Source organism: Sceloporus occidentalis, unplaced genomic scaffold (genome assembly GCF_023333645.1).
Source record: "Sceloporus occidentalis isolate IW3139 unplaced genomic scaffold, rSceOcc1.0.p SCAF_8, whole genome shotgun sequence".
NCBI classification, from domain to species: domain Eukaryota; kingdom Metazoa; phylum Chordata; class Lepidosauria; order Squamata; family Phrynosomatidae; genus Sceloporus; species Sceloporus occidentalis.
The window spans coordinates 13,447,740-13,473,463 of NW_028316988.1; the positions used below are offsets into that span (position 1 = coordinate 13,447,740).

Here is a 25,724-nt window from a genome sequence, read left to right on the forward strand (position 1 = left end):
CCTGAAACAGAATAATAATAATAATAATAATAATAATAATAATAATAATACATGTTATTTCCTGTCTGCCTCTAAGTTGCTGAGCTTATTTTTTGTGGATAAGTTTCAGCACCTTGGATAACTCCCTTTAAAATCTGCACTTAAAACCTAAAAGTCCATTCACTGCCCTTGAAGATCTGCATAACGACAGCAAAATAGCTAAAATATGCCACATGCAAAAGTTAAAAATACTGTACCATTATCCATAAAATTCAAACCTGTTTAAAAACACTGGCGACGAAAAGAACAAAATGAGCCCGCTGCCATTGCAAAAATGCACATTATTCTAACCGTTACATAAGCCATGACATTTGATTTTTTAAAAAATTATATTTAGAGGCCCCTGATATTGGAAGCTAAGCAGGGTCAGTGTTGGTTAGTCCTTGGAAGGAGACTGCCAATGCCTACAAGGAACTGGCAAAACCACCTCTCAATTCTTTGCCTAAGAAAACCCTATGAAATGCATGGGGTTGAAAGAATTTGACAGGTGACTGGAAGGCACATACAAACACACACACAAAACCTGAGCCCTTAAGCCAGTGGTTCCCAACCTGTGGTCAGGACCCCTTTGGGGGTCGAATGACCCTTTCACAGGGGTCGCCTAAGACCATCGGAAAACACATATTTTCATGTAGCAATGAAAATAATTTTATGGTTGGGGGTCACCACAACACGGTGATTAAAGGGTCACAACATTAGGAAGGTTGAGAACCACTGCCTTAAGCGGTAGCTGGCCTAGCTTGCATGCAAATCTATCTTCTGCATGCAGAAGGTTTTGGGCTCAGTCCTTGCCTTCCTCACCAGCCAAAACCCAAGAGACCGGCTGCTGCCAGTCAGAATTGGAAGTACTAAACTATGTGCCCCAGTGGCACTGTGTTAAGCAGCTCCTCTTGGATGCCCAGCACACTTCACCGAAAAAAGGAGACCTGTAGCAACTCAGGCCAACCAGATTTGAATTAAGGCATCCTACCCTGCAAAAAGCAGGAGGGACAAGTGTTTTAGGCTGTTATAATTGTGAGAATGACATTACAAGGGAGTCAAAGAAGTGGACAGCTGTTGCAACCAAGTACTTTCAGCCCCACACTTCAGGGGTTTGTAGCCAGATGCAAAGCACTCCAGTCAGGGTTTGGGGCCAGTGGGACAGCCAGCCTTTTGGGATCAAATTCTGGGTGGCTGTATGACACAAACTGTCTCTTATGTATTGTTTCTGCGTTTTTAATGCCTAGCAAGAAGCAGGTTGTAATTTGGGCTTTTATGCCTCTGGTCCCTATATAGGGCAGGAAAGACAGGTGACGCATTGTTTGCTCAGGTGTGTGTGGGGTTGCCACAACTCCCCAGAGAGAGATGCAAAGAACATTACCATGTCACTAGTCTCAACCCATATATCCTAAGTTTATGGACTATCTAGAAAGCTGGTAGCCAAGTCCCGAAGGCAAACACCTTCTCTTACTATTTGCTTCTGACCGCCATTCTTCAAAGATACACTGCCCCTGAATGGGGAGGCTTTACTTCCCTCGCATGACTAAAAAAGCCATGCATAAACCTCCTAATGTGAACTGGATGTTCAACAAACCACAAGACTTTCCAACAGAGCTGTGGGCTGTTTGTTGCAGGGCTTAAGAAGACCTGAGGCCAAGCCAGCTTTGTATCCACTCGCCCATCCTCCTGCAAGGAAAGGCTGTGAGCGATGGGATCAGCAATCCCAGATGAGATGACCTCATGCTCAAGTAATCCATATTCCCTTTGAGAGAGGAGTGCGGAGGAGGGAAGGAACCTGGCCAGGCATCAAGTACGTTTGGAGGGTGTCCTCAGGAGAAGGAAAGCCTGAAGAAGCCCAGAGGGTTCCTCCAAGGTACAGGTGCCTCTGGGGACAAAAGAGGGGGGGCCACGATGCCTCCCCCTTTTGGGTTATAAATCTGAATCTTAGATAGAGGCACACTTCTTCCCCAGGAAAGGCCTCTAAAGGATGGGCTCCTTTCTCCATCCCTGCTTCATGGTCCAACCACTCTATTGCCCAGCCCAGGGCTCTCCTGCAAGCAAGCAAGGCAGGTGCCATTCTCTCCCAAACTGAGCCCTCTTGCACCCGGGCACTGTGCCCTTCTACTCCAAGGTAGCCCCACAGATGGCCTTTTCCTGGGGCTGCATACCCAGACGCCCCGGTGCCAGACACAACCGAGGGATTAAGCCTCTCTGACAGTGCCGCCTAAGGGGTAGAGGAGGAGGAGGGAACCCCAGGGAATCCCCTGCTGGACAGGAAACTATAAGAGCAAAGAGGGCAAGGACTGCACCAGAAACCGGAGGAGCCAGCGGGGGCCTGTCCTCCGACCTACTTCCCTTCCCCTCCTGGCCCCCACTTTTCCTCCTGAAAGGTCAGAGCTAAAGGGCACCAAGAGACCAGGAGCAAAGAGGCTCTCTGGCCCCAAGCCAGAGGTTTTGGGGGTGGATTGGAAGGAAGCTGAACCCTTTCCCTGAGTCACAGTTCTAAACAAGGTGGGATTGTGTACCTACACACACAGACACACAAACAGACACACACCAGAGGAAGGCTGTCTCTAGGAATGGAGAGGTGAAGAGAGTGGTACCCATCCCAGGGTCCAAAGGATGCTCTGAAAGAGAGAGACCAGGAGGGCAATGCCATGGGGTGGGAGCTGTTTCTGCAAAGCATGAGGGTTCCTGGGGATGGCACTGGGGTTTCCCAACAAAGTGAACCCCAAAAGCAGAATAGGAGCTGGGTTTTTGTCACCTCCTGGACTGAAAGAGTTTCTGGAGGTGGTCCTCCATCCCACCCTTCTCTCTCTCTCTCTCTCTCCATCTCAGACAAGAGAGGCTCCAAATAGGGATGGGGGGACCCCCTCCTGGCGAAAGATCCCCCTCACTGAGCCCCTGAACCTCAAGATTGCTGGAGGGGAGGCTGATCACAACGTAGCCCCCTAAAAAGAGAGGGGTTGGCGGATCCTCCTCCATCCTCCTCCTCCCACAAAGACTGGAGAAGGGGTGGAGGGTTGACTTTGCCAACCTCTTAAAAGAGGATGGAAAGGTTCCCCCCTTTTTTCCTTTCAAAACCGGCTTGCTGGAACTCAAAGAAGGAAGACCCTTCCCCAATAACTTGGTGCCCCTAAGAAAGGTGGAAGGAAGGCAGGCGAAGGGAGGAGAGAGGCAGGGGTGCCCCTCCAAGGGTCCTCACCTGGACCTGCATGAAGGAGCCCCGGTAGAAGCAGCAGGCGGCGGCCGAGAGGGCGCTCCAGAGGCTGCACCGCTCCGTCATGGCTCCAAGGCAAAGAGCAGCAGCAGGAGAAAGATGCTCGGGATGCCGGCGCCGGCTTTGACGCCCAGCTTCCACTCCGGATTACCTCATCCCTTGGCAAGGGGGCGGGGCCTGGGGGCGGGGCCTGGGAGGGGGAGACCCCTCCCCAAACTCCCCCTCCATCCATCATCCACTCATCCATCCTTCTCTAGGGACTGGGGGGGGTGTCTTTGTAACCCCCTTGAATCCTTGATTCCGCCCCCCCTCAATTCCAAACCCACCCCCTCCCCATCATCCTCCTCCCCCTGTTCAGCTCTCAGTGCCCCCCATAGTACTGCAAATCCATGATGCTGTGTGCCCACCCCATGGCCCTCCTTGCTCTTGATGTCTGCATACCTTGGCAAGTTTGAAAGGGAATGCAGTACTTTTTCTTTTTAGAGGGTGCATGTTTACTCAAGAAGAAAGATGTCTTTGTTGTCGTTGATGTTGTTATTAACTGCCTTTGAGTCAATCTCAACCCATGGTGACCCTATGGATGAGACCTCCCCAAGACCCCCTCTCTCCTGCCCTGCTCTGCTTAATCCCTGCAACCCCATAAAGCTCTATAATAGAGTCCACCCTCCATCTGGCCTGGGGCCTTCCTCCTTCCCTCCACCTTTCTCAACACTATTGTCTTTTCCAATGAGTCCTTCCTTCTCATGATGTGTCCAAAGTACAATGGACTCAGTTTAGTCATCTTAGCTTCTTCCAGGGAGGTTTCCGGCTTGATCTGCTCGAGGACCCATTGGTTTGTCCTTTTGGCTGCTGTCCATGGGATCCTCAGCACTCTTTTCCAGTCCCACATCTCCAATGAATTAATTCTCTTCCTATCCACTTTCTTCACTGGCCAGCTCTCACATCCATTTATGGTAACAGAGAATACAATGGCTTGTATGAGTCTCACTTTTGGGCTCAGTTGTATGTCTTTGCATTTTAGAATCTTTTCCAGTTCTTTCATAGCCGCTCTTCCCATTCTTAACCTTCTTCTGATTTCGTGGCTGCAGTCCCCATTTCTATCAGTGTTTGATCCCAGGTATGGGATTTCTTTTACTATTTCCATTTGTTCATTGTCTAGGTTGAACTTGTGAAGGTGGTCATTCTTTTGGTTTTCTTCAAGTTCAACATTAAGCCTGCCTTTGCACATCATCATCATCATCATTATTATTATTATTATTATTAGAGTTAACTGAGGACTAACTTACTTCTGGACTTTGAACCTTGTTTGCAGTAACTAAAGTAAAGAGGAGAAAGGGGGAAGAGGAGGAGTAAGAAACAAGGACATTTTAAAAAGCTGGGAAAAGTGGGATTGCAGAATTCAGAATTGCATCTGCCAATTGGAGGAACCGGAAGATATGTGATTTCTTAATATGGATCAAGATTTCTTAATATTAGCCACCTGTTCACTCCCAGAAGCCACAACTTGAGAAACACAGCAGCTTTATCCGTGCAAGTGAGTGCAATGCAGAACAAGAGACTTAGTACCTCCATCCTTTCTGTACTTTGGGCAGAAGATGGGGATGTATAGAGGGTTTTAAGCCCTTCTTTGAATGACAAAGTCTGCCCTGGACCAACCCCATATATCCCACCAGCCTCGTACAAGAAGACACCGACCTCAACGATCTTCTAATAAACCTACCATCGTTTGACTTTTTGGCATAAACAAAAAGCCAAACAAACCAACCTTCTGCAGCTCTGGAGCCGAGTGGAAATTGTGGTCTTAAAATTCCCTGCATAACGCCAGGCATTGAACTTAATGCAGGGTTTATCCTCAGTTTGCCCTTGAGTGCCTCTCTTTGTTGATGCTGCGTAATACATCATGTGCACGTGCACACCGGTGTATTTTACTTCTTAATTTCCCCCCTAACCTTTCATGCAAACTTGCCCCCGGTTCTATGTCCAAGGAAACTATAGAGCCCACTCTTTCTTTCTCTCTTTCTCTTTCCAATTTGATGCCTCTGTTGTTGAGAAATCAGGTACCTGGCTCAAGATGGACCCTGTGTTTTTGTTTTAGTATATGTGTTACAGTTACGCCGTATTGCTCTTCCTTTATTGGTTTTACACTGTTGTAGGGTTAACACTGGACTGTGACTCTGGAGACCAGAGTTCGAATCCCTGCTTGGCCACAGAAACCCACTGGGTGACCTTAGGCAAGTCACACTTTCTCAGCCTCAGAGGAAGGTATAACAGACCTACTCTGGATGAATCTTGCTGAGAAAACCCTAGGAAGGGGTCACCATAGTTTGAGGTCACTTTGAGCACATATAGCAACAGCAACAACAAATGCTCTCAAGCCACAAGTGATGGGCGATGCAGTCTGGTCACCAAAAGGCTCAGCTAGTAGGCCAGTCTATTTTTGTGGGTGGCTTCTCCATCACGTTCTTGGCCTCAGGCAGAAAAACCTCTTGGGTCTGCCCCACATAGAGGTGGCAGAACCTTCTGTCCTCCCATTTTCCAAGCCTCGACCCTTGCAAAAATGTTATATCTGTCTGCTTTTGATACTGCAGCGCCTTCAAAGAAGGGCTTTTATTTCAGCCGCTAATGCACAGTGGCATTTGTGTCACAGTTAATATTTGGATAGGGCTTTTTTCTCCTCCCTGCCTGCAAAATTAATTCAAACAAAGTCCCACAAATCCCCCCAAGAAAAGACACCTGGAGCCCCCACCACAAAGAGAGAGAGAGAGTTTCTTTGTAGTGACGCCGGTGGGAGTGAAATGCGTCTCAGGTGCCTTCTCTGCGTTCAGACATTTGGAAACCAGCAGAGAATGACAACGGCATCTACTGGGGACTGAACTAAAACCACGCGGGGTTTGGGAAGAATATTAATAATGCTCAAGATGCATAACAGACAGGAGTGGGAAGTCTGTGTTGAAAAGGAACAGGAAACAACCTGAATGCTTGGATCAGTGGAGAAGGCTTTTCAAAACTATTCTTCTCACTCTGACAGTTATAATCTTTTGCTGCAGCCCATTACATGCATACAGTGGACATATTGGAAGAAAGGGGCCAGAATTGGTTTTGGGACACGTGTGCATAAGTTACACAAAAAATCACAATTCAGCAATGGACCAATTCTGCTCAAGAGTAGCAGAAGCGGAGTTGTGCAGGCTGCGTGTTCACCTAAGCCTTGTCTTTTTGCAAATTGCATTGCACATGCTGTACTTTTACATTGGGCTTGGGCATCCTATACCTTGCGCTCTGGTTGCACAGGGGGCTGTTGTCATGTAACTGTGGAAAAGCAGCAGCCGTGCGCATAAGAATAACAGATGTCGGCACACTGATGCTTCAGGAACAGAGGATGCACTGTTGGCTGGATGTGTTTTTGAAAGGAAAGAAGCTATCTCAGAGAAAGTTAGGCGTGTGGCTGAATGCTACAGAGCTAGAAGTGCAAATAGCCCCCTACCTTCACCCCCAGAGTGGTTGCTCCCATGAGAATAGGCGCCCCCTACTGACTGGAGGACCAAGGGCAATGCCTCCCCCAGTTCCAACACACCAGAGGCCAATGGACCCATATTTTTGGATCCGGCAGGACCATGAGCTGGCAGGCAGTTCCCCAGTTCTTCAGTGTTGAAAAGCCAAGACCACAAGTTCTGCTTGCATCTATCCGTGGTACCAAGGGATGGAACAGATGGCGTCTGATAAGACTGGAGTGACATTAACTTGGATGCTTGTGATTCATTCTGTTGGAAAGCAGTTTTTCCCCATCGGATTGGGAAAGGTGTTGCTTTCCTAGACAGAAAGGGAACTCTTGGGGGAAGAGGAGGAGAGAATGCAGCTTCTCCTGGGAGAAGGAGCATGCCTATGTTACACACAAACACACGCATTAAATGACAGGTAGCTTTCTCTCCCAGCTTGCCTCTTCCTTTTTCTTGTCAACCTGCCACTCTGTCAAAGGCAGGGTCTGTTTTTGTTCAGCCTCTTCCTCGATTTTCTGGGACATACTCAGATTCCTCTCTGTGTGTACCCTGCTCAGAAATGTCAGCTTTCATCACTTGCTCTCTTTCCTAATCCCTCCTTTCCCCGTTTTCTCTCTGTTGTGGGAGTTGTGGGCCTTCCGGGATCCACTACCATCTATGCTCTTCTTTAATACCTTGAGAAGTGGGAACAGCCAAGGCTTGTCTCTGTCATGCTTGAGAATCTGGGGTGGAGTGAGTTTAGAACAAAGGGAAGGGAAGGACAAAGGGAGGAGGAGAAGAAAGAAGGAGGGAAGGGATGAGAGGATGCAAAAGCCTGTCCACACCATTATTTTGGGTGCTGAGGAGCACAGTTGATATTGGGGGGTGTCTATGCGTATCTGGACGCGAGCATATGAAAGAACAAACTGAGGAGACTCTGCAGCGAACACAGACTTCAAACTTTTGCAGACTTCTGGAGTGTACAGGTTCCACCTCTTTTTCTTCCCCCTGAGATCCTTACTTAACATTTGCCCCCATATGCACCTCTGTAACTGCAACACCTTTGGTTTAATCATCACACATCCCTACCTGTAAATGCACCTTCATTTTCACTCTTGTTGCTGAACTAAGATCGGAAGCACTTTCCAGGCAAAAACCCATCACCGTTTTTGTAAGGTATTGTACTAACTGATGGCACTCTCATCCAGGGACTGGCCCTGAAAAAGCTTGGGAAAACACATTATATGTGTGTGTTGTTGATGTTCCTTCCTCCCATCTGGATTCCTCTTTCTTCTGAGTCTAAACTTGCTCTTCATATGACCTTCTTTGGGGGCCTGTAAACAGAGACTGGATGGCCATCTGTCAGGGATGCTTTGATTGTGAGTTCCTGCATGGCATGTGGTCCAACTCTGTGATTCTATGCTCAGGTCCTGCAAATTCATCCCATGACTTCTTTTATAGAGTCCATCCATGTAGCCAGTGGCCTTCTTCTTTTTCTGCTTCCCTCCACCTTTCCTAGCATTATTGTCTTCTCCAGTGAACCATGCCTTTGTTCATGATGTGGCCAAAGTACGAAAGCCTCAGTTTTGCCATCTTGTCTTCCAGAGAGATTTCTGGTTTGATCTGTTCTAGCACCCATTTGTTTGACCTCTTGGCTGTCATAGGATCCTACAGCTGTACTATAGAACTATTAGGCTGCGCTGGACTTCTATCAGCCCCAGATAGAATGGGTCAAGGCAGGAAACACTTGGGTCCCCTGCTCTTGAACCGTAAAGGGCCTCTTTGTCTGGATTTAAAAGTATTTTCAGGGCAAATGGTGCTGGTGAATTTGTCGGGGGCAAAGCTCAGCCGCTTCTCTGACCTGCAGTAAACTTCCTAACAGAGGCAATTGTGGGATAAAAGTTTTAACTGGCATCACCTCAGGTCTCTAATGAATCCTCAGGAATGTTAATAGTTTATTGGTGGGCAGAAGGGGGGGGGGGATAAGCACTAAGTCTGTGCTGGATTTGAGCTTTTCTTGCTCCCACCTCCATTTCCACATGACAACTAGAAAAGCAGAGGGGATAAGAAGTGTACTTTCGTCACAGCGGGTTGTGAAAACAAATCCCAGGGCTGGATTAAGGATCTGGAAATGAGACCCTTAATCCAAAGGATATACACCGATTGTGTGTGTGTGTGCCTTCAATTCACCTGCTGACTTATGGTGACCCCATGAAATTTATAGTTTATTTTTCTAAAACAAGGAATACTTAGGTTTTGCCACTTCCTTCCTTGGAAATAACACCACAATTTGGTTTCCTACCTTTACGTATTCGCTGCAAGATCCCAGTCCATCCTGGTGCCTAGAAAATAAAACCAAAAGACAAAGGGTCAAGTTGCATTTTGGAGAAGGAAGCAGGTAGATGAAGGACCAGAGCCTGGTAAAATTACTCTTTGGAGGAGTCAGCTGAGGAGAAAAGGGGAAAAGTGGAAGGAGGGAGGGAGAAACTGGGACATGGTAAAAGCAGCTGAAAAAGTGGGATGGTGGAAGATTAAATGGAAGTGTCCCTGCCAAATCAGGATGCATTGGTTGGGGATGGTGGGAACTGAAGTCCAACACATCCAGAGGGCACAAAGTCCAACCCACTCAACTAATATCGCAGATGCCCATAGTAATAATGCCCACCGTGACTCACTCTCCATGTTTACTTTTTCCAGCTTCCGTCTGGGAAGAAGGAGGAAGTTAAGAGCACATGGGTTCCTACGCAAGCATTTCCTCTCGCTTTCCTGTCCTGTTCAGCCCTCCCATCTGTTTCCTCAAAATGTTCCCAAAAGGCAGGGACACAGGAGAACATCTTGCAGGATGGAAACAGTGAAGGGGTCCGAAAATAACTTGCAGAATCCTGGGGTCAGGAACCAGATGGTGCCTCCACCCTTTCTTTGCAAAGGGCGAGCTGGGAAATGGGAAACTCTCCATCCATTACACCTTGAGCAAGTTTCTCTTTGGAGAAGCACATGTCCATTAAATGCTAGGAAGAAACTGCACAAAAATCCCTCTGTGGATACCAAAATCCAAGGATGCTCAAGTCAAATTAAATACAGTGGCATCATGAAATGGTGTCCCTTACATAAAATGGCAAAATCAAGGTTTGTTTTTTGGAATATGTAAAATATTTTCAAGCCATGGATGCTTGAACCTGTGGATAGAGAATCTGTGGTTATGGAGGGCCGACTGGATTCTCATGGGAATTGTTTGCCACAGACTGGGTCATATGCTTCAATGTTCAGCAAATGATATAAGCTGAGGATGAAAGGGGAAAGTGGGAGGAAGAGAGACAAATTGGGACATTTAAAGGCAGCTGAAACAAGTGGGATGACAGAGGATTGATTGGGACTGTCCTAACTGTGACACTTGGAGGATAGTCTGTATATCAGTTGTTGTTCAGAGAGGACAACCATCAGAGAAGGACAGTTGTCTTGCATTGGGTTGATTCTTGCCGACTCGGCTAAATACAGAGCTCTGGAAAATTACTTTTTTCAGATGATAACCCCCAGAATCCCCCAATCAGCATGACCAACATGGTGGCTGGGGGATCCTGGGAGTTGTTGTCCCCAAAAGGAAGTTTCCCAAGCTCTGTTGGTTTGAACCAAGATTCAGAAGACCAGTGATTCAAACAAGGGAGCGTCGAGATCCACAGGGTTGGGTAGCAATTACTCTGCGCCACCCTCTAATCTTTTTGTGTATACAAGTGAAACAAGCTTCTGCTTTAAATTCTATATAAGAACATCCCATCCCCGTCCCTGCTGCAGCTAGGGAGCAACACAAAGCGAAAGAGTCCATTTTGACTTGTTGTTATTGTTGCTGTGTGCCTCCAAGGCGCTTCCAACTTATAGCAACCCTAAGGTGAACGTATCATGGGGTTTTCTTGGCAAGATTTGTTCAGAGGTTTGCCATGGTCTTCCCCTGAGGCTGAGAGCGTGTGACTTGCTGAATGTTGATTGAGATCCTCAGCTAGGTTCAGTCCATTGATCTTCAAGTATATAGGACTATAAATCCCATCATCCAAAGTTCATACAAATTGCCTTTGGGGGCTATAAGTCCCAGCACCACTGGCCAAGCTGGTTTATTGGGTGCCTTCAAGTCCAGAAGGGTTTGCCATTGCCACTTGCTGATGCTGAGAAAGTGTGACTTGCCTAAGGCTACCCAGGGGTTTCATGGTTCGAAACCTGGTCTTCAGAGTCCTAGTCCAACACTCAAACCCACTAAGCCACACTGGTTCTCACGCTTCAGTTTAGAGGGAACTGAAACACTGTGAAAACCGTTGCATTGAACACTCTGGAATAGAGAGATTTGAGAGAGAGTGCTTGCCTCTGTCTTCAAAAGTTTCTTTTCTTTCCCCACAAGATTTCGAGAGATGCCAAAGATGGGCCTTTTTTCAGAAAGCCGGCTTGGAGCCTTGTCTTTCAGAAGCTGCCAGCTGTCGGAGCAGAGAGAGAGAATTCTTTTCACACGGGGGTCTGGAGAGCAATGGCAAGGCCACGACTGACTGGCGTTTGGAGGAGAGTGTGAGAAAAATTCCTGGGCCAGGGCAGGGGGAGAGATTGGGCCGGAAATCGGGAGCATGGGAGCAATGGGGAATGGAATTTAAGAGGGTCTTAAGGAACCCCTGGGCCTCCCTTCCAAAGCTGGGGGGCCGCTTTTGCTAATGGGGTTTTCAGTACTGAGTACCACCGCACATACCCCCCCCAACCCTGGACTTGCACTCAGTTGCCACAAGGGAAGGAAGAAAGGACTATAAATAACCTCTCCCGTCTGCTAACTGCAAGCAGATGTCTTTGGATGTGATTTCATCCTGGGACGAGGCCGGCCGTGTTGGACGCAGGGAGCCCTGCAAATGAATGGCTGGTGGGATTCTTGAATGAGAGTCAACTTTTTATGTTATTTATTTATTTTTCTTTTTGTAGCCGGTCAAAGTGCCTGGGAGAAATTCCAGCCCTCCCTTTAGAATGGGACTTGACTTTCTGGGGGGAGGACAGCGAAAACTGGTGTGGCACCACCGCATTTGCGGCTTTGATTATTCACGGATTTTATTGGTATGTTTTCTCTAGGGATATCTAGGTCCTCCAGCACAACTGTATGGCCAACTTTAACCAAAAGTCGCACTGAAGGACCTGGAGATTCAGACACTCCGCTAGGCATTTGTAGCTCCTCCAGTGCAATTCTGTGGTCAATGTCTGGCAGATGTTGACCAGAGTTGCCCTGGAGGACCTAGAGATTCCTAGAGAGGTATCCTCTCAGGTAAAACCATAGTGTTTTTGTTATTTGTAGTTTTCTCACATTCATGGGAGTCCTGTGCCCCTAACTCCAGTGAATGTGGAGGGATGAGCATAGTTACCTCTGGTTCTAGAGCAGTGGTTCCCCAACTTTGGCCCTTCAGTTCCCAGAAGCCCCTGGATGAACTCTGAAGTAAGCTTCAGGGAGTAATGCTTACTTCAGAGAGTAAAAGTAGAGAGCAAGTGTGGCATAGTGGTTTGAGCATTGGAGTATGACTCTGGAGACCAGGGTTCGAATCCTTGCTCAGCTATGGGCAACCTTGGGCAAGTGACATGCTCTCAGCGTCAGAGGATGGCAATGGCAAACCTCCTTTGAGCAAATCTTGCCAAGAAACACCCACAATAGCTTTGCCTTAGTGTCTCCACAAATCAAAAACAACTTCAAGGCCCACAACAACAACACCTAAAGGACACGAAAACTCACTGCTTGAATCTGGGAAAGGATGGTGGGCTTGAAAACGCCATCTGTTTTTGATCAGCCCAAAGCCCTGGATGAGGATTTCAATGACTCCTGAAAATCCTGGTGGCTTTGAAGGAACACCTACCAAGAAAATGCCACGGATGGTTAGGATGGGAAGAAAAACAACAGACGCACAGAGTTCCTATTTTCTGGGAACGGTCTGACAGTGTTCCATAGTGGTCACAGCAAACCTTTCCAAAATTGGAGTAACAGAGATCAATTGAGACAGTTGGAGGGAATGCAATGTTCAGTATTGCTTTGGAAAGTGCTTGAAATGTTGCCTGTTGGTTTCAGGAGGGTAGAGAAGATTAACTCTCAACTTAGCTGATTTGTCGTTGCTTGCTCTTTCTCCTCTTCTCCTCTCCTTTTTTCAAACAGGCCCCTCTCTTGCCTATCTCTCACCCATCACAACCAGCCTTTCTTTCTCTCTCTGACTCATACTTGGTGCTGCTGCCGTTGCCTTGTTTGAAAGTTCGCACAACACAAATAGCCTCTGCTTCTCTGGGCCTCCGCGGCAGCAGCAGCCGTTGGTGGGACATTAAAAAAAAGCAACACCCAACTACCCTCCAACGGTTTCTTGAGATGAATGAGGGCCAGTTTTGCACCAGGGAGATCTGTCAATCTCTTCCTTGATCAAACAGACCCAAAAAACGGCTCTCCTCAGAGCCAAAGAAAGCTCTTGTAAAGGAAACAGAAGCTGGAAATGGATGGGAACTGGAAGAAGATGCAAAAGCAGAAAGAGAGGGAAAAGGCACAGGAATAAAAAGCTGGCCTTTCTTAGGGCTCAATGTGATGGTTTCCAAATTGAGACACCAAAAGTAGATGTTTGGCCCTGTTATTTGGATATCAAGAGTCAGATCTCTTCCTTATTGATCTGTTTCTCCAAAGAGATCAACCTCCTGGCCATCCCTTCTACAGATTCTGAACATGATTTTGGATGGGGAGACATTCCTGTAAACCGCTCTGTGCAACTCTTCCCACTTAATTGCCCCAGCCGCTTACTCCTGTCAGCCCCGCGCCCGGCTAAATTGCTGGGTTCAAAAGGCCAGCTGGTTCACAAATAGGCATCACTCAAACTCTCCTCGCTTAATTACTCCACGGTTTCAGCTCCGACACATGAGCCCTCTCTGCTGAAAAGGGGAACAAAACCTTGGCCGCCATCCAGTTACAGGTTAGTCAAGTTGTGTGATAGAGCAGAGCTTGGAAACCCAACTTATTTTTGGATTACCAGCCCTGCTGGCTCAGTGATTTGGGAGTTGTGCTCCAAAACAGTAACTTTCCCGAGGCCTCTTCAGAGTTTGGTTGTGACGGGTTCTGCTTTCATCACTTTCCATGGAGTTTTAGGTGTGGCTAACTTCATTGGGACTGGAGCCATTGGGGCGACATAGGGCCACGCCAAAGAATGATTTATGGGAATGGATTAGGGTGAGCACATCTCCCCATAATCACTTCTGCCAGCAAGGGATCCAAGTGACTCAACTGAAGATTTAAGCCCAGTTTGATGTGGCTTCTAGAAAAAAGCATGCTAGACATTCACTTTCATGGTGAGCAAACCATTGTCTGTAAAGAACCCCCAAGTGGACCTTCTCTGTTTGTCCTGTTCGGGGAACTCTTTATGGAACCCCCAAAGAGGAAAGCCATACAAAGTAAGTGGTACATTCCAGCCATGTTGGATTGCAACTCCCATCCAGCTGAAGCAGGGAAAGGCTGCCCCAAAGCCCAATGAACAACCTTGAGCCTTCATGGTGGGCTGGGAAGGGAGCCTTTCTTGTCCCATTCATTTTGCACTTGGAGGGAATGTGAAGACACACCCAAACCATTTCAAAATTCAGAGCACTTTGGTTTTAGCCAGGTGCTAAACTGAGCACTGTCCTTGTGCCAGCTTCTCTTTCCAAGCCCTTCTTTATCTGTATCATCTGCTAAATGCATCACCTGTTGCTTCCTTCTTTCTGTGGAAAACAAAAGTCAGCCACTAGCCACTGGCTTTCCTGAGCTGCATCTGATGAACTAAAACCTCGCTGGCAAATGGTCGGAGAGCCTTTAACTTGGCAGCCACTTCTCTTTTCCTTGTTGGTGCTGAATGGGTGACTTCCAGGCATGTGAGAAAACTATAGAGGAGCCATACCTCAGCAATATTTATTGTTTGTATGTACAGCGCTGTGCAAATCTACAGCGCTATATAAATAAAGAATAATAATAATAGGCAGAACCATTACTTTACATGTTGAAGATCCCGGGTTCAATCCCTGGCATCTCCAGATATGGCTAGGAAAAGGTGAAACCTTCAGGAGTTCCTTCCAGCTGACAAGTTACAAAAGATTGACTTACAAGGACCAATGGTCTGACTTGGACTTGTGAAAGTTATTTCTTGAAGACTACAAACACCCAGAATCCCCCCCTGCTATTCAGGGGATTGTCATCCACTAACTCTCTTCTCTAGCAGTGGATGGTAGATGGTGTTGCCCAGCTTACCTGGCATGGTCCAGGGTGTGGTATCTCCTGCCCACCTCTGCCATCATCTCTCCCACCTGAGGAGGAATGAAGTGGTCTTCTTGCCCTTCTGTTTGACAGACCCCAGTCTCTCAACTGCTGAGGTCCCCGACTTCTGTCCTTTCTCTCCCTTTGCTTGTGTTGAACTTGTGGAAGGCTGAACTGGACCTGGGAGTCCCTCCCTCTTGGTCTCTGTCTCTCCTCCCCAAAGCCGGCTCCCACCCTCCTTCTCCCCCCTGCTTCCTTTCCTGGAATGCAAAGTGAAGCAGAGGGCCGGGAGCTGAGCAAAATTCCTCATCTTTTAACATGCCCCTGGCATCCGCAGCCTTCTTTGCGGCTTCCATAATGTGAACTGCCTGAGAAAACAAATCTCCAGTTGTGTGTGTGTGCATCTCTTGTATGGAAGGGGCTGCATACCCCCATCTGATGTGAGAAGGAGGGAAGGGTCACATTAGCTTCAGGACAAGAGAACCAGGGTACCATTGCCAGGCCTGAAGTTGTGCCAGTGCCCATTTGGCAACTGTAGGTTGTGTTGAGCTGTAGGGTGGTCTTCCTAGGCATATCTAGCACATGGTTCACAAAGCAGTGCATTTGGGCAATGGACGTAAAGGAATATGTTTGAACCATCCCAGTGTGAGTGTGTGACTCTGGGCACACTCAGAAGGAACGCTTGCCCTTCAAAACCAACCACCGCAACACTGAGTCTTACCTTCCATCTGTCTGCACCTGAATGGCCTTCTCTTCAGCCACTTTCTCTCCAGAATCAACCGTATCAAGGATGCATCCCTGAATTGTCGTCCCAACAGACAGTGTAGAATCTGGCTTTGGCCTTGTCGCTTTCTCCTTGGCTTCTTTGCCCAGCTGCCCAGATTTGGCTCTGGGCAAGGTCCCCATATGGCTGTACATGTCGCATGAGCGGGCATATGCTGGCAACGGGCTTTTAGGTACGGCATTCAGGTCATCCTGCACGCTCCCAAAGGCGGGCTTCTCCAAGGCTGGAAGAGGATCCCACTTATTCCTCTTTGGTTTTTCTAAAGGTCCTGTAGAAGTCTGCTCAGACTCAGGTAAATGTTCGGAAGCAATGTTGCTGATGGAAGGCTCCAGAGTTTGTGAACAGGCTGGGATTTGGTCGACTTTAGGGGGTAACATCGTCCCCTCACTCAGCTCTCTTTCCTCATTTTGGGAGGCCGGCGCTAGAGCTGAAGCACTCGGTTCCACAGCAGCCGGCGACAGGACAATATCCCGAACCTCCTCTTCCTTTGTCCTTTTGGCTTTGTCCTTGGCCTTCCTCCCAGCCTGCTTTGCCCTTGGCATGGTCCCCATGTGGCTGTACATGTCGCAGGAGCGGGCGTAAGGAGAGGGACTTTTGGGCATGCCGTTGAGGTCATCCTGTGTGTTTTCAAAGGTGGGCACCAGGAAACCGTTCGAGGAAAGAGGTCCCCCTCCGCGGGTCTCTGGCGCACTGGGGGCAACGGAGACACGGCGGAAATTGAAAGCCCGAGGAAGGCTGGAGAGGCTCCCAAGGCCTTTAAACTTAAAGAATTCTGGGAAAGAGAGAAAGAAAGGAAAAACATCAAGGAACTTGTTCATCTTGTGTGTGAGAGAGAGCAACAACCGTCACATTTTGCCATTAGTTGTGTGTGATGCCAAAGTGTGAGCCCCTGAGGGAATTCCTAGCAGCACTCTTACAAGTTGGGTCTCCCTGTAATCCAAAATCCAAAATATGGGCGGCTGAGATAGTGGCGCCTTTGCTTTCTGATGGTTCAGTGTGTTTGCTAGATCACACATAAAGCTGCAAGATAGCAGCAAAGGCTGTGGAGGAAAGCCAAGCCACGCTTCGCCAAAGGCTCTGGCAGTAGGTCTCAATAAGAGCCAGTGGCCTGACATGCCTTAGTCCAGGAAGTGGGTTGGGGATCTCTGTCCCAAATCTAGACTCAGGTGCCACAAGTGCAGGAAGACAGCTCTGGGTGCCCATGTCACCCTTTGCAAGCAGCAGCACCACAGGGCAGATGCAATCGGCCCATTTCCGCTATGGAGGCACGCCGAGCCTCCTGACCTCGCTGCCTTGTTTCTTCACTTCACAGCTGACGCCTGCCTGCACCCAACGCAACAGGTTGAACCAAGTTGTGTTTACAGTCACCACAAAACAGGGTGAGCTTGCCTCTCGCAGTCCCAGCAGAAGCAAGTTTGGCTCAATGGCCGAGGAATGGATCTCTTTGCATGGGGAAGATCCCAGCGTTTCCGTGTGGGAGACTCTTGTCCGAAACGTCAGTGTGTCTCTGCCAGGCCAGCAAAGTGTGGGACTCTGCGCTAATGGTGAGAAATGCTGGGAGTCATACTCTGACAACATCTGGAAGGCTACCTGGTTTCTTCCCCAGCGGAGCACCAACTTAGTGGCCCTCTGCATATTGTAGACTGACTCCCATCAGCCCTGGCTGAGTGGTTTTGTGAAATGTAGTCCAAAAACCAAACTTTCCCAAGTTCTGTTGGTCGCCTAGATTAAGAGCAACCCCCCCAAAACAACAACAACAACTATGGATGCCAGCCATGAAAACCTCCGACTCCACATTCTTTGGCGTCGTTTTCCTTTACTTCATCCTTCATTACATGCGCCTAAATTTTACCCTCAACTTATCCATGGGTCATACTCAAAATCCATAATTCTGGCCCCAAAACTTGCCCTTGACTTATATATAAGGTCAACTTAAAGTCGAGTATATACAGGTATGTATCTCGACTTTCTCCCACAGTGGGATTCAAGGTGGGTTTGTATGTTTGTACATGGGAACTCTTGCTTGCCGCACATGAGGCTCTGGTTGAAAGCACAGGAGCCCTGTCAGAAAAGAAGCTGGCAGCATCACCACTACTACTGTGGTCCAGGAGGGGAGAATCTTCATCACGACCCAAAATACACACCCCAAATCACATCTCCCTAAAGATGTTGGACCCATGCACCTGCTTCTTGAATGCACCCAGTGAGGGCCACAGAGACCAAACCATGTTGCGCCAGATGTGCTCACTTACTTTTGAAGCCTCCTCCTCCTCCTCCCTTCCTTTGGCTTTGGTCCATGGTTCGGGTTCAGACGAAGCGCCACACTGGAAGGACAGATGTGCAAAACCCCCGCTTAGGACTTGTCACCGATCCCTCTCCTTCCTTCCCCCCACCCTCCTCTTCTCTCCCCTCCTTTCTCGCTTTCTATTTTGCTCACATTTCCTCTTGCACAACCACAGCAGCATTTGCTTTGAAGAAGACTGAAAACAGAATAAAGGCTTGCTATAGGGAAGGGGGGGAAACGGCACACGCCGCCTGCGCATGGCCAAGTCCCACATGGAAGAGGGAAGGTGCGCTGGGAGGTCCATTATGGCAAAGCTGGCAAAAGATACCCTTTTATTTAAAAAATGGTAATGCAAACTTTTTAAAACCATGCAGGCTTGGTTTTATTTTATTTATCTATTTTATTATTTATGGTATTTCTATTATAATAATATTATATAGTATAATATAATAATATATTATGATAATATACATTATATATATATATATATATATATATATATATGGTATTTATTTATGGTTTGTTGAGGGACGTGGGGTTGGTTTAGATTACTTTTTTAAAAAAACTTGTATGGTTTTACATTTTGTATATATTTTTTAACTTTTTAAAATAAAAATGTGTGCAGATATATATATATATATATATATATGGATAAATTTCCCAGACTAAACTACCTCACAGGGTTGTTGTGAAATATATATATATATATATATATATATGTACACACACACACATATCTATCTATCTATATATTGCATTTTCCACAAGTTCATGGTCGAACTGCATATATATATATATATATATATATTTCACAACAACCCTGTGAGGTAGCTTAGTCTGGGAAATTTATCCTTTTTTAAAAACATGTCTGTGAGTGGAAAGCAAAACAAAAAAGGTGTGTTATCACTGTAAAAGAAACGAGTAATGTGTGTATATATATATATATATATATGTTTGAATATATGTGAGGGGAACGTTGAACCAACAGAGACGGAGGCGTCGTCGAAAGGGTTAACTCTCCCCGCCCATTTTTTCCAGGCCGCTCCTGCCCCCGGACTCTATGGTTCAAGGCGGTGCGGACTACAGTTCCCAGGGCGCCTCGCGGCGGCGCGCGAGAGCTGGTCTTCCCGGAAGTGCCGCGGTGGGAGGGGGATGGAGCGTGGCGGCGGCGTAAGCGCGCGTCCGTCGGACGGAGGCCGCCGTCAGCCAGAAGAGTTCGTGGTGAGCGGCTCCGCCATGGCCAAGCAGTACGAGACGGTGGAGTGCCCCTACTGCGACGAGGTCTCCAAGTACGAGAAGCTGGCCAAGATCGGGCAAGGCACCTTCGGGTGAGCCAGGCCTCCGCCGCGCAAGGCGCCGGCCGCAGAGAGCAGGGCACAGGCGCTCGCGCTCTCTCTCTCTCCCTCTCCGTGTATGTGTGTGTATGTGTATATATATATATACATATATATGTTTGTGTGTGCGTATGTATAATGTTTAATACACAGACACACACTATATATCAATATCCACACACACACATGGAAGAGTTAACATTATACTTCTCTCTATATGTGTATATTTGTGTGTAATGTTTAACACTATATATCTACACATATGGAAGATTTAACAATGTTATATTTCTCTATATACATTTAACACACTACGTATGTATATATATAGCGTTAAACACACTATATATTTCTCTCTATATATATCTATAATGTTTAACACACAAACACACTCTGTATATCAATATTCACACACACAGAAGATTTAATAATATATTTCTCTCTATATATGTGTGTGTGTGTGTGTATAATGTTTTAACACAAAAACATTACATATGTATATACACACATGGAAGATTTAACAATGTTGCATTTCTCTCTCTCTCTCTCTCTCTCTCTCTCTCTCTCTCTAATGTTTAACACATAAATCCTCTAGGTCACCCAGTCGGTTTTTATACTTGAGCAGGGAATCGAACCCAGAGTCGAAGGCTCAAATGACTACCCCAGGCTTACTCTCTCTGTGTGTATACACATACATACTTACACACACGCAGAGGCAAAGTTCCTGATGGTTTGGGATGTCGGACCAAATGCCTGTCTTGGGGTGGGCAAAGTGAGGGGCATGGAAGCCCTCGGGGGCCCCATCATCATCATCATCATCATCATCATCATCATGTGCCTCTGAATCCATTTACCTAAAATGAAGCCCTGCCCTTTGGGGCGCCTGTGGGGCCACTTTGCCATGCTTTTCCTCCCCCTTTGAACGCTCTCAACCAGGAGAGGGACACTGAAAGAACAAGCCAGGAAGCAAACAGGACGTTTGCAAAGACAGGAGGATCGTCTTCCCCTCAAAGCCTTGTGGAGGTCCACCCTTCTCTAAGGTTGCTCACCCTCGGTGTGTCTTCTTAGCATCCAGTCTTTACGGTGCTGGCCTTGTAGGTCAGGAAGACGCCAAGATGGCATCCCTCTCTGTTGCTGTTTCTCTCCCAGCAACAGACATTCTGGAACGTTCTGGCGCGGAACCTGGAGGATCCGTTGAGCCTTGCCTCCCTGATGGACCAGGCCTTGCTTTCCCAGATGCCCTTCAACGCCTGGCAAGCAGAGCACATTTGTACTTGTTAATACCTAGGTTTCGCAGAATACTAGGTGGTCAGCATTAACTAAGAGTCGCACTGAAAGACCTAGAGATCCCGAGAGAGAATACGCTACTAGGCCTTTGTAGCTCCTCCAGTGAAACTCTATGGTCAGTGTCTGTTGGACGTTGACCCCAGAGTTGCCCTGGAGGGCCTAGAGATCCCTAGAGAGGTGTCCTCCTCTCAGGTAAAAACATGGTGTTTTTGTTATTTGTGGTTTTTCCATATTCGCAGGGGTCTTATGCCCCTAACCCTGGCAAATATGGAGGGACAAGTGTGTGTGTGTATGTGTGTGTGTGTGTATACACACACACACACACACACACACACACAAATAGCCTACGCACTTCCATGCCAGCATTCTCTGAAGCTGAGGCTCCTCTTCCCATTTTCTCTGCAGGGAGGTGTTCAAGGCAAAGCATCGGCAGACAGGCAAGAAAGTGGCTCTGAAGAAAGTGCTGATGGAGAACGAAAAGGAAGGGGTAAGTTTGTGGTGGGAAACCAAGGCTGGTTGTCACCGTGGGGTGTGAAACATTTGGACTCCGCTGCTGTGCAAAGCACCTTTGAGACTAACTGTGGTTGTATTGTCTGATCACAAACCCTTGAAGCCAGTCCCTAAAAGCCTGCTGAAATGGAAAAGTTCTTGCTTGGTGACAGAAGGACAGCTAGGAAGGTGCTGCCCTAGCCTCCCAGAGATGGAGATTCAAACTGAGAAGGCCCTCTCTCCTATCCCCATCTGCAGCCATTCTGGGGAACCTGTGATGTCCCACGTGGTTTTGGACTCCATTTCCCAGAAGGCTTAGCCATCCTAGCCAATAGCAAGGAACAGTTGATTAGATAAGCTTGGACAGGGGTTTATGGGAGTTGTAGTCCAAAATGCATCTCTTGTTGAAATGAGCCTTTTAACAGTTTTTCTCCCTCATTTTCTTCCCTTTGAAGTTTCCTATCACGGCTCTGCGAGAGATAAAAATCCTCCAGCTGCTGAAGCATGAAAACGTGGTGAATCTCATTGAGATCTGTCGGACTAAAGGTAACAGTCGGAGCTGTAATGTTAAACAGCAGTTCAAATTATTAAATTAACCTTCTTCATTACAAAAAAAATATTTTTGAGTTGACTAAAATGGTGGCCCAGTGAAATGAGCAATATATATATATATATATATATATATATATATATATTTTAAAAGCATGTTTTATTGCAAGCACTTATAGAAACCTGAGTTTCCTCTTGAGAAGACGTATGCGCCTTTCAGTCTTGTGCAGAGAGAATGTATCTTCTGATATTATGGGTGCATCGATACTGTAGAAATAATGCAGTTTGACAGAACTGTAAGCACTCTAGCTCCTTGAGATTTATAGTTTTACAAGTTTTTTAGCCTATCCTAACTACAAAAACTACAAAACACACAACTACAAATCCCGGGAATCTCAGGATGGAGCCGTGGCAGTTAAAGTGGTGTCAAACTGGATTATTTCCATGCTAGTCCTTGCATAATAGTGTGTGAAATGGAGAAAGGTTTTCCCTCACGCCATACATAATCTCACCCACCTCTGTCCTGTTTCCCCTTACTCTCCTTTATAAAAAGAAAGCACAGGATAAGGCTAAAGCGTTGTGACTTTTGAGTTTGACCTGAGTTTTCGGACGCTTCTTTTTGGTCCTGCAGCCTCTCCTTACAACCGCTGCAAGGGCAGCATCTACCTAGTCTTTGACTTCTGTGAGCATGACTTGGCTGGCCTCCTCAGCAATGCCCACGTCAAATTCACCCTCTCCGAGATCAAGAAAGTGATGCAAATGCTCTTGAATGGCCTCTATTACATCCACCGGAACAAGGTGAGGGGAGCTGCCCTGCTCTCTTTCAGGTCTTCTGGTGGGATGGAAATAGAGAATAGGGGCCTGCCTACCTTGTGACATCTGAGGAGTGGGCTCTCTCTCTTAAATCTTCCTGCTCTTCCCCTCCAGATTTTGCACAGGGACATGAAAGCTGCCAACGTCCTCATCACTCGGGACGGTGTCCTGAAGCTGGCCGACTTTGGCTTGGCTCGGGCTTTCAGCTTGGCCAAGAACAGCCAGCCCAACCGCTACACCAACCGGGTGGTGACTCTGTGGTATCGGCCTCCTGAGCTCCTCCTAGGTAAGTGAGGACATTTAGTGGGTGACAAACCCCTTTGGGCTCTTTGCTGCTACGCAGAGAAGGAAATAGGGTAACCAGGTTTTTTGAGGTCCAATACTGGATTCCCTTCTCTCTTGTCAAGCCATATCAAGACTGGTTAGTATGTGTGAGACAGGCTCAAGTCTCACAAGAAGAGGGCCTCTCATCAGAATTTCAGCTTCATGCAAGATAAGAGATCTCTCAGAGCCTGGAGCTCTGGGAACTTTCGCACAAAACCATCTTCTTGCAGGACTGGAATTGGGCCTTATACTAGATATAATTGGAAGGATTACCCTTCCTGAAGCAGTTTGGCCCAGCCTCTGGTTCTACACTGATTAACAAGAGAGTTTTCTGTTTAGGGGAGCGAGAGTATGGGCCACCAATCGATCTCTGGGGCGCAGGCTGCATTATGGCAGAGATGTGGACTCGAAGCCCCATCATGCAAGGGAACACGGAACAGCACCAGCTCACTCTCATCAGCCAGCTCTGCGGATCCATCACTCCAGAGGTAAGCTCCCAAGGCTTTAAGGGTCAGAAACAAGGAGGTCGGTGAGTTCAACCCGACGATCCATGGTAGAGACTAGAACGGAAACAACTGGCTTCAGGTTGCAAGAAAAGAGATTCCACTTAAACGTTGGGAAGAACTGTGAGAAGGGCCTCCCCTGAAGGTTTACATCGTCAATATTATTATTATTATTAGTCATTAGCAGGATAGCAACTGTTGGCCATTTCTAGACAGTCTTCAAGGGTAGCTCCAGGTACAACACCTTACAAAAATATCAGCAATGACTTCAAATGTACCTGTTTACAGTTTTAAGTTATGTTTGTGATGGAATAGATTTAACTAATAAGGGGCTTTTCTGTAAAAGGAGCCCTAGCGGTTCTACAGCCATAAGAATGAAGCTGTTTGTTGTTTGTTTGTTGTGAGTTTGATCCAAGGCAGGGCTCCAAGGTTGACTCAGCCTCCCATCCTTTCGTAGGTTGATAAAATGAGTACCCAGCTTGTTGAGGGCAATGGGCTTACAGATTGTAAACTGCTTAGAGCATGCGGAGTGCACTGATAAGCGGTATTGCTATTGTATTATCAATTTGAAACATGGTGACTGTCTTTGCTCACTGGATTTTTAATGTCTTTTCCTCGGTTTCTCCTTAGGTCTGGCCCAACGTGGATAAATATGAGCTCTACCAGAAACTGGACCTGCCGAAAGGGCAAAAGCGCAAAGTGAAGGACCGTCTGAAGGCCTACGTCAAAGACCCGTACGCTCTGGACCTGATAGATAAACTCCTGGTCTTGGATCCTGCCCAGAGGATAGACAGCGACGACGCCCTGAACCACGACTTCTTCTGGTCCGACCCAATGCCCTCTGACCTCAAGAACATGCTCTCCACCCACAACCAGTCCATGTTCGAGTACCTGGCGCCGCCCAGGAGGAGAGGCGGGCACATGCCCCAGCAGCCGGCCAACCAGTGCAGGAATACGACCGCCACCAACCAGACGGAGTTCGACCGAGTGTTTTGAGGACGGCGCGGGATGTTTATTTTATTTTGTTTTTTTAAAAGAAGAAATCAAAATTTAAAGTGCTATGATTTGAAAAGACACTTTTCTTTTTTTAGAAGAAGAAGGGGGAAAATGGGACAGTGAAACGGTTGAGTTTCGGCCATTTTCAACTCGATTGTGAAACGTTGGAGGCCTATTTTGCAGGACCTGATAAAATTAGAAATGCCTATATCAACCACAGGATTCGGCCAAACTTGAGGCAGCGGCGGAGTCTACGAATTCCGCGTCCCTTTTCTGCTTCCTTGTCCATGGTACTTTAGTGGTATTGAGCCCTTTGGACCAAATTCGCTTAATCTATTGAAAGCCCAAATACACCTGGAACAAGGGATGGCTCTTGCCTGGACGGAGGGCATGCACTTGCTTCTACCTTCATCCTCTATAGATATTCTCTGCCTTCCAGATACGTTGGCTTACAGCTCCCATGGCTGGTTGCGGCATTATGGAAGTCGCAATCCAAGACGTTTGGAGAGCGGCAGGTTGGAGACGGCTGCCCTGTACTTGGACGATTGTGTGGGGTCTCCGGCTTTTGCTGCTCTAGGTAGGCCTTCTGTGAGGATGGAGGGAGGAAAAAAGAACTCCAGAGCCCATCTTCCTGCGTCTCCTGTTCCTTGAGTCCATTCTTGTGACTTTAATGCTTTGCTTTCACACTTTTGGGAATGGATTATGAACTCCCCTCCTTCTCGGTCCGCATGCTGCGGTCTTCAGTCTCTTGCAGAGTTTCTGCACTTCTTTGTTTTACACTTTCATTTTAATTTAGCAGCAATAGCAGCGGACGCTTTCTTCAGCTGAGTCTAGAAAATAGGGGCAAGAATTGCACATTCCCCCCTTTTCCCATTTTGCTTGAAGTTCTTCTTTTGGGACGAAATGTCTTTTATGAACGAACCGTATCATGTTGTTTTTTCCTTTAAAAAAAAGCTAACAATAACAGTCCGATTAATGTTTTGTGTTGGCTTTCATGTCTCATGTTGTGCAAAACCCTTTCGATTTGATTTCGGTGTCCCAATTTTGTTTTGGGGGAAAAAATAAATATAACAGTAATTGTAATTTGTTCGGTTGTGGCGTTTTAACAATAATGTAGTACTTGCTGACTATTACTAGGAAAGGGGAATGTGAGTAGTTCACCTCTTCTATGCCTCCATGAAGCTCACTGAGTTAGTGGTAATGTTACATTTTGGGGGACTACAGATCCCAGAATCCCCCAGCCAGGAAGGCCATTCGCATTGCTGGCTATGGGAACGCTGGAAGTTGTTCTTCCAAAGGTACAGAAACAAAAATGAGACTGAACTGGAACCCTAGACCTATATGCACTTATGAACCCTGAGCCAGGAAGGCCCATTGAATCAATGGGGTTTACTTAAGT

General features: G+C 47.2%; 2 protein-coding genes across 6 annotated transcripts in view; one reads left to right on the forward strand and one right to left on the reverse strand.

Moving 5' to 3' along the window:
• Positions 1-18,054, reverse strand: part of LOC149307984 (SH2 domain-containing protein 3C-like) — a 33,954-nt gene extending 15,900 nt beyond the window's left edge. The window contains exons 1-3 of one of the 2 annotated variants that reach the window (XM_089534825.1): positions 18,002-18,054; positions 15,687-16,521; positions 9,017-9,056 (exon numbers count right to left, since the gene is read on the reverse strand). In XM_089534825.1, coding sequence (XP_089390951.1) covers positions 9,017-9,056; positions 15,687-16,521; positions 18,002-18,047 — 921 coding nt within the window. In that variant the 5' untranslated portion in view covers positions 18,048-18,054. Of the gene's footprint in view, positions 1-9,016; positions 9,057-14,959; positions 15,135-15,686; positions 16,522-18,001 lie in introns of those variants that run through there. The other variant, XM_089534827.1, reaches the window with a different exon arrangement.
• The window catches only part of LOC149307985 (cyclin-dependent kinase 9), a 31,466-nt gene extending 6,058 nt beyond the window's left edge, over positions 1-25,408 (forward strand). Inside the window, exons 1-9 of one of the 4 annotated variants that reach the window (XM_089534834.1) lie at positions 1,796-1,891; positions 11,099-11,259; positions 19,072-19,361; positions 21,057-21,138; positions 21,596-21,686; positions 22,321-22,487; positions 22,617-22,788; positions 23,166-23,314; positions 23,960-25,408. In XM_089534834.1, the coding sequence (XP_089390960.1) occupies positions 19,186-19,361; positions 21,057-21,138; positions 21,596-21,686; positions 22,321-22,487; positions 22,617-22,788; positions 23,166-23,314; positions 23,960-24,325 (1,203 nt within the window). In that variant the 5' untranslated portion in view covers positions 1,796-1,891; positions 11,099-11,259; positions 19,072-19,185 and the 3' untranslated portion in view covers positions 24,326-25,408. Of the gene's footprint in view, positions 1-1,652; positions 1,892-11,098; positions 11,260-17,559; positions 18,380-19,071; positions 19,362-21,056; positions 21,139-21,595; positions 21,687-22,320; positions 22,488-22,616; positions 22,789-23,165; positions 23,315-23,959 lie in introns of those variants that run through there. The other 3 variants (XM_089534833.1, XM_089534832.1, XM_089534835.1) reach the window with 3 other exon arrangements.
• The last annotated feature ends 316 nt before the right edge of the window (positions 25,409-25,724 follow it).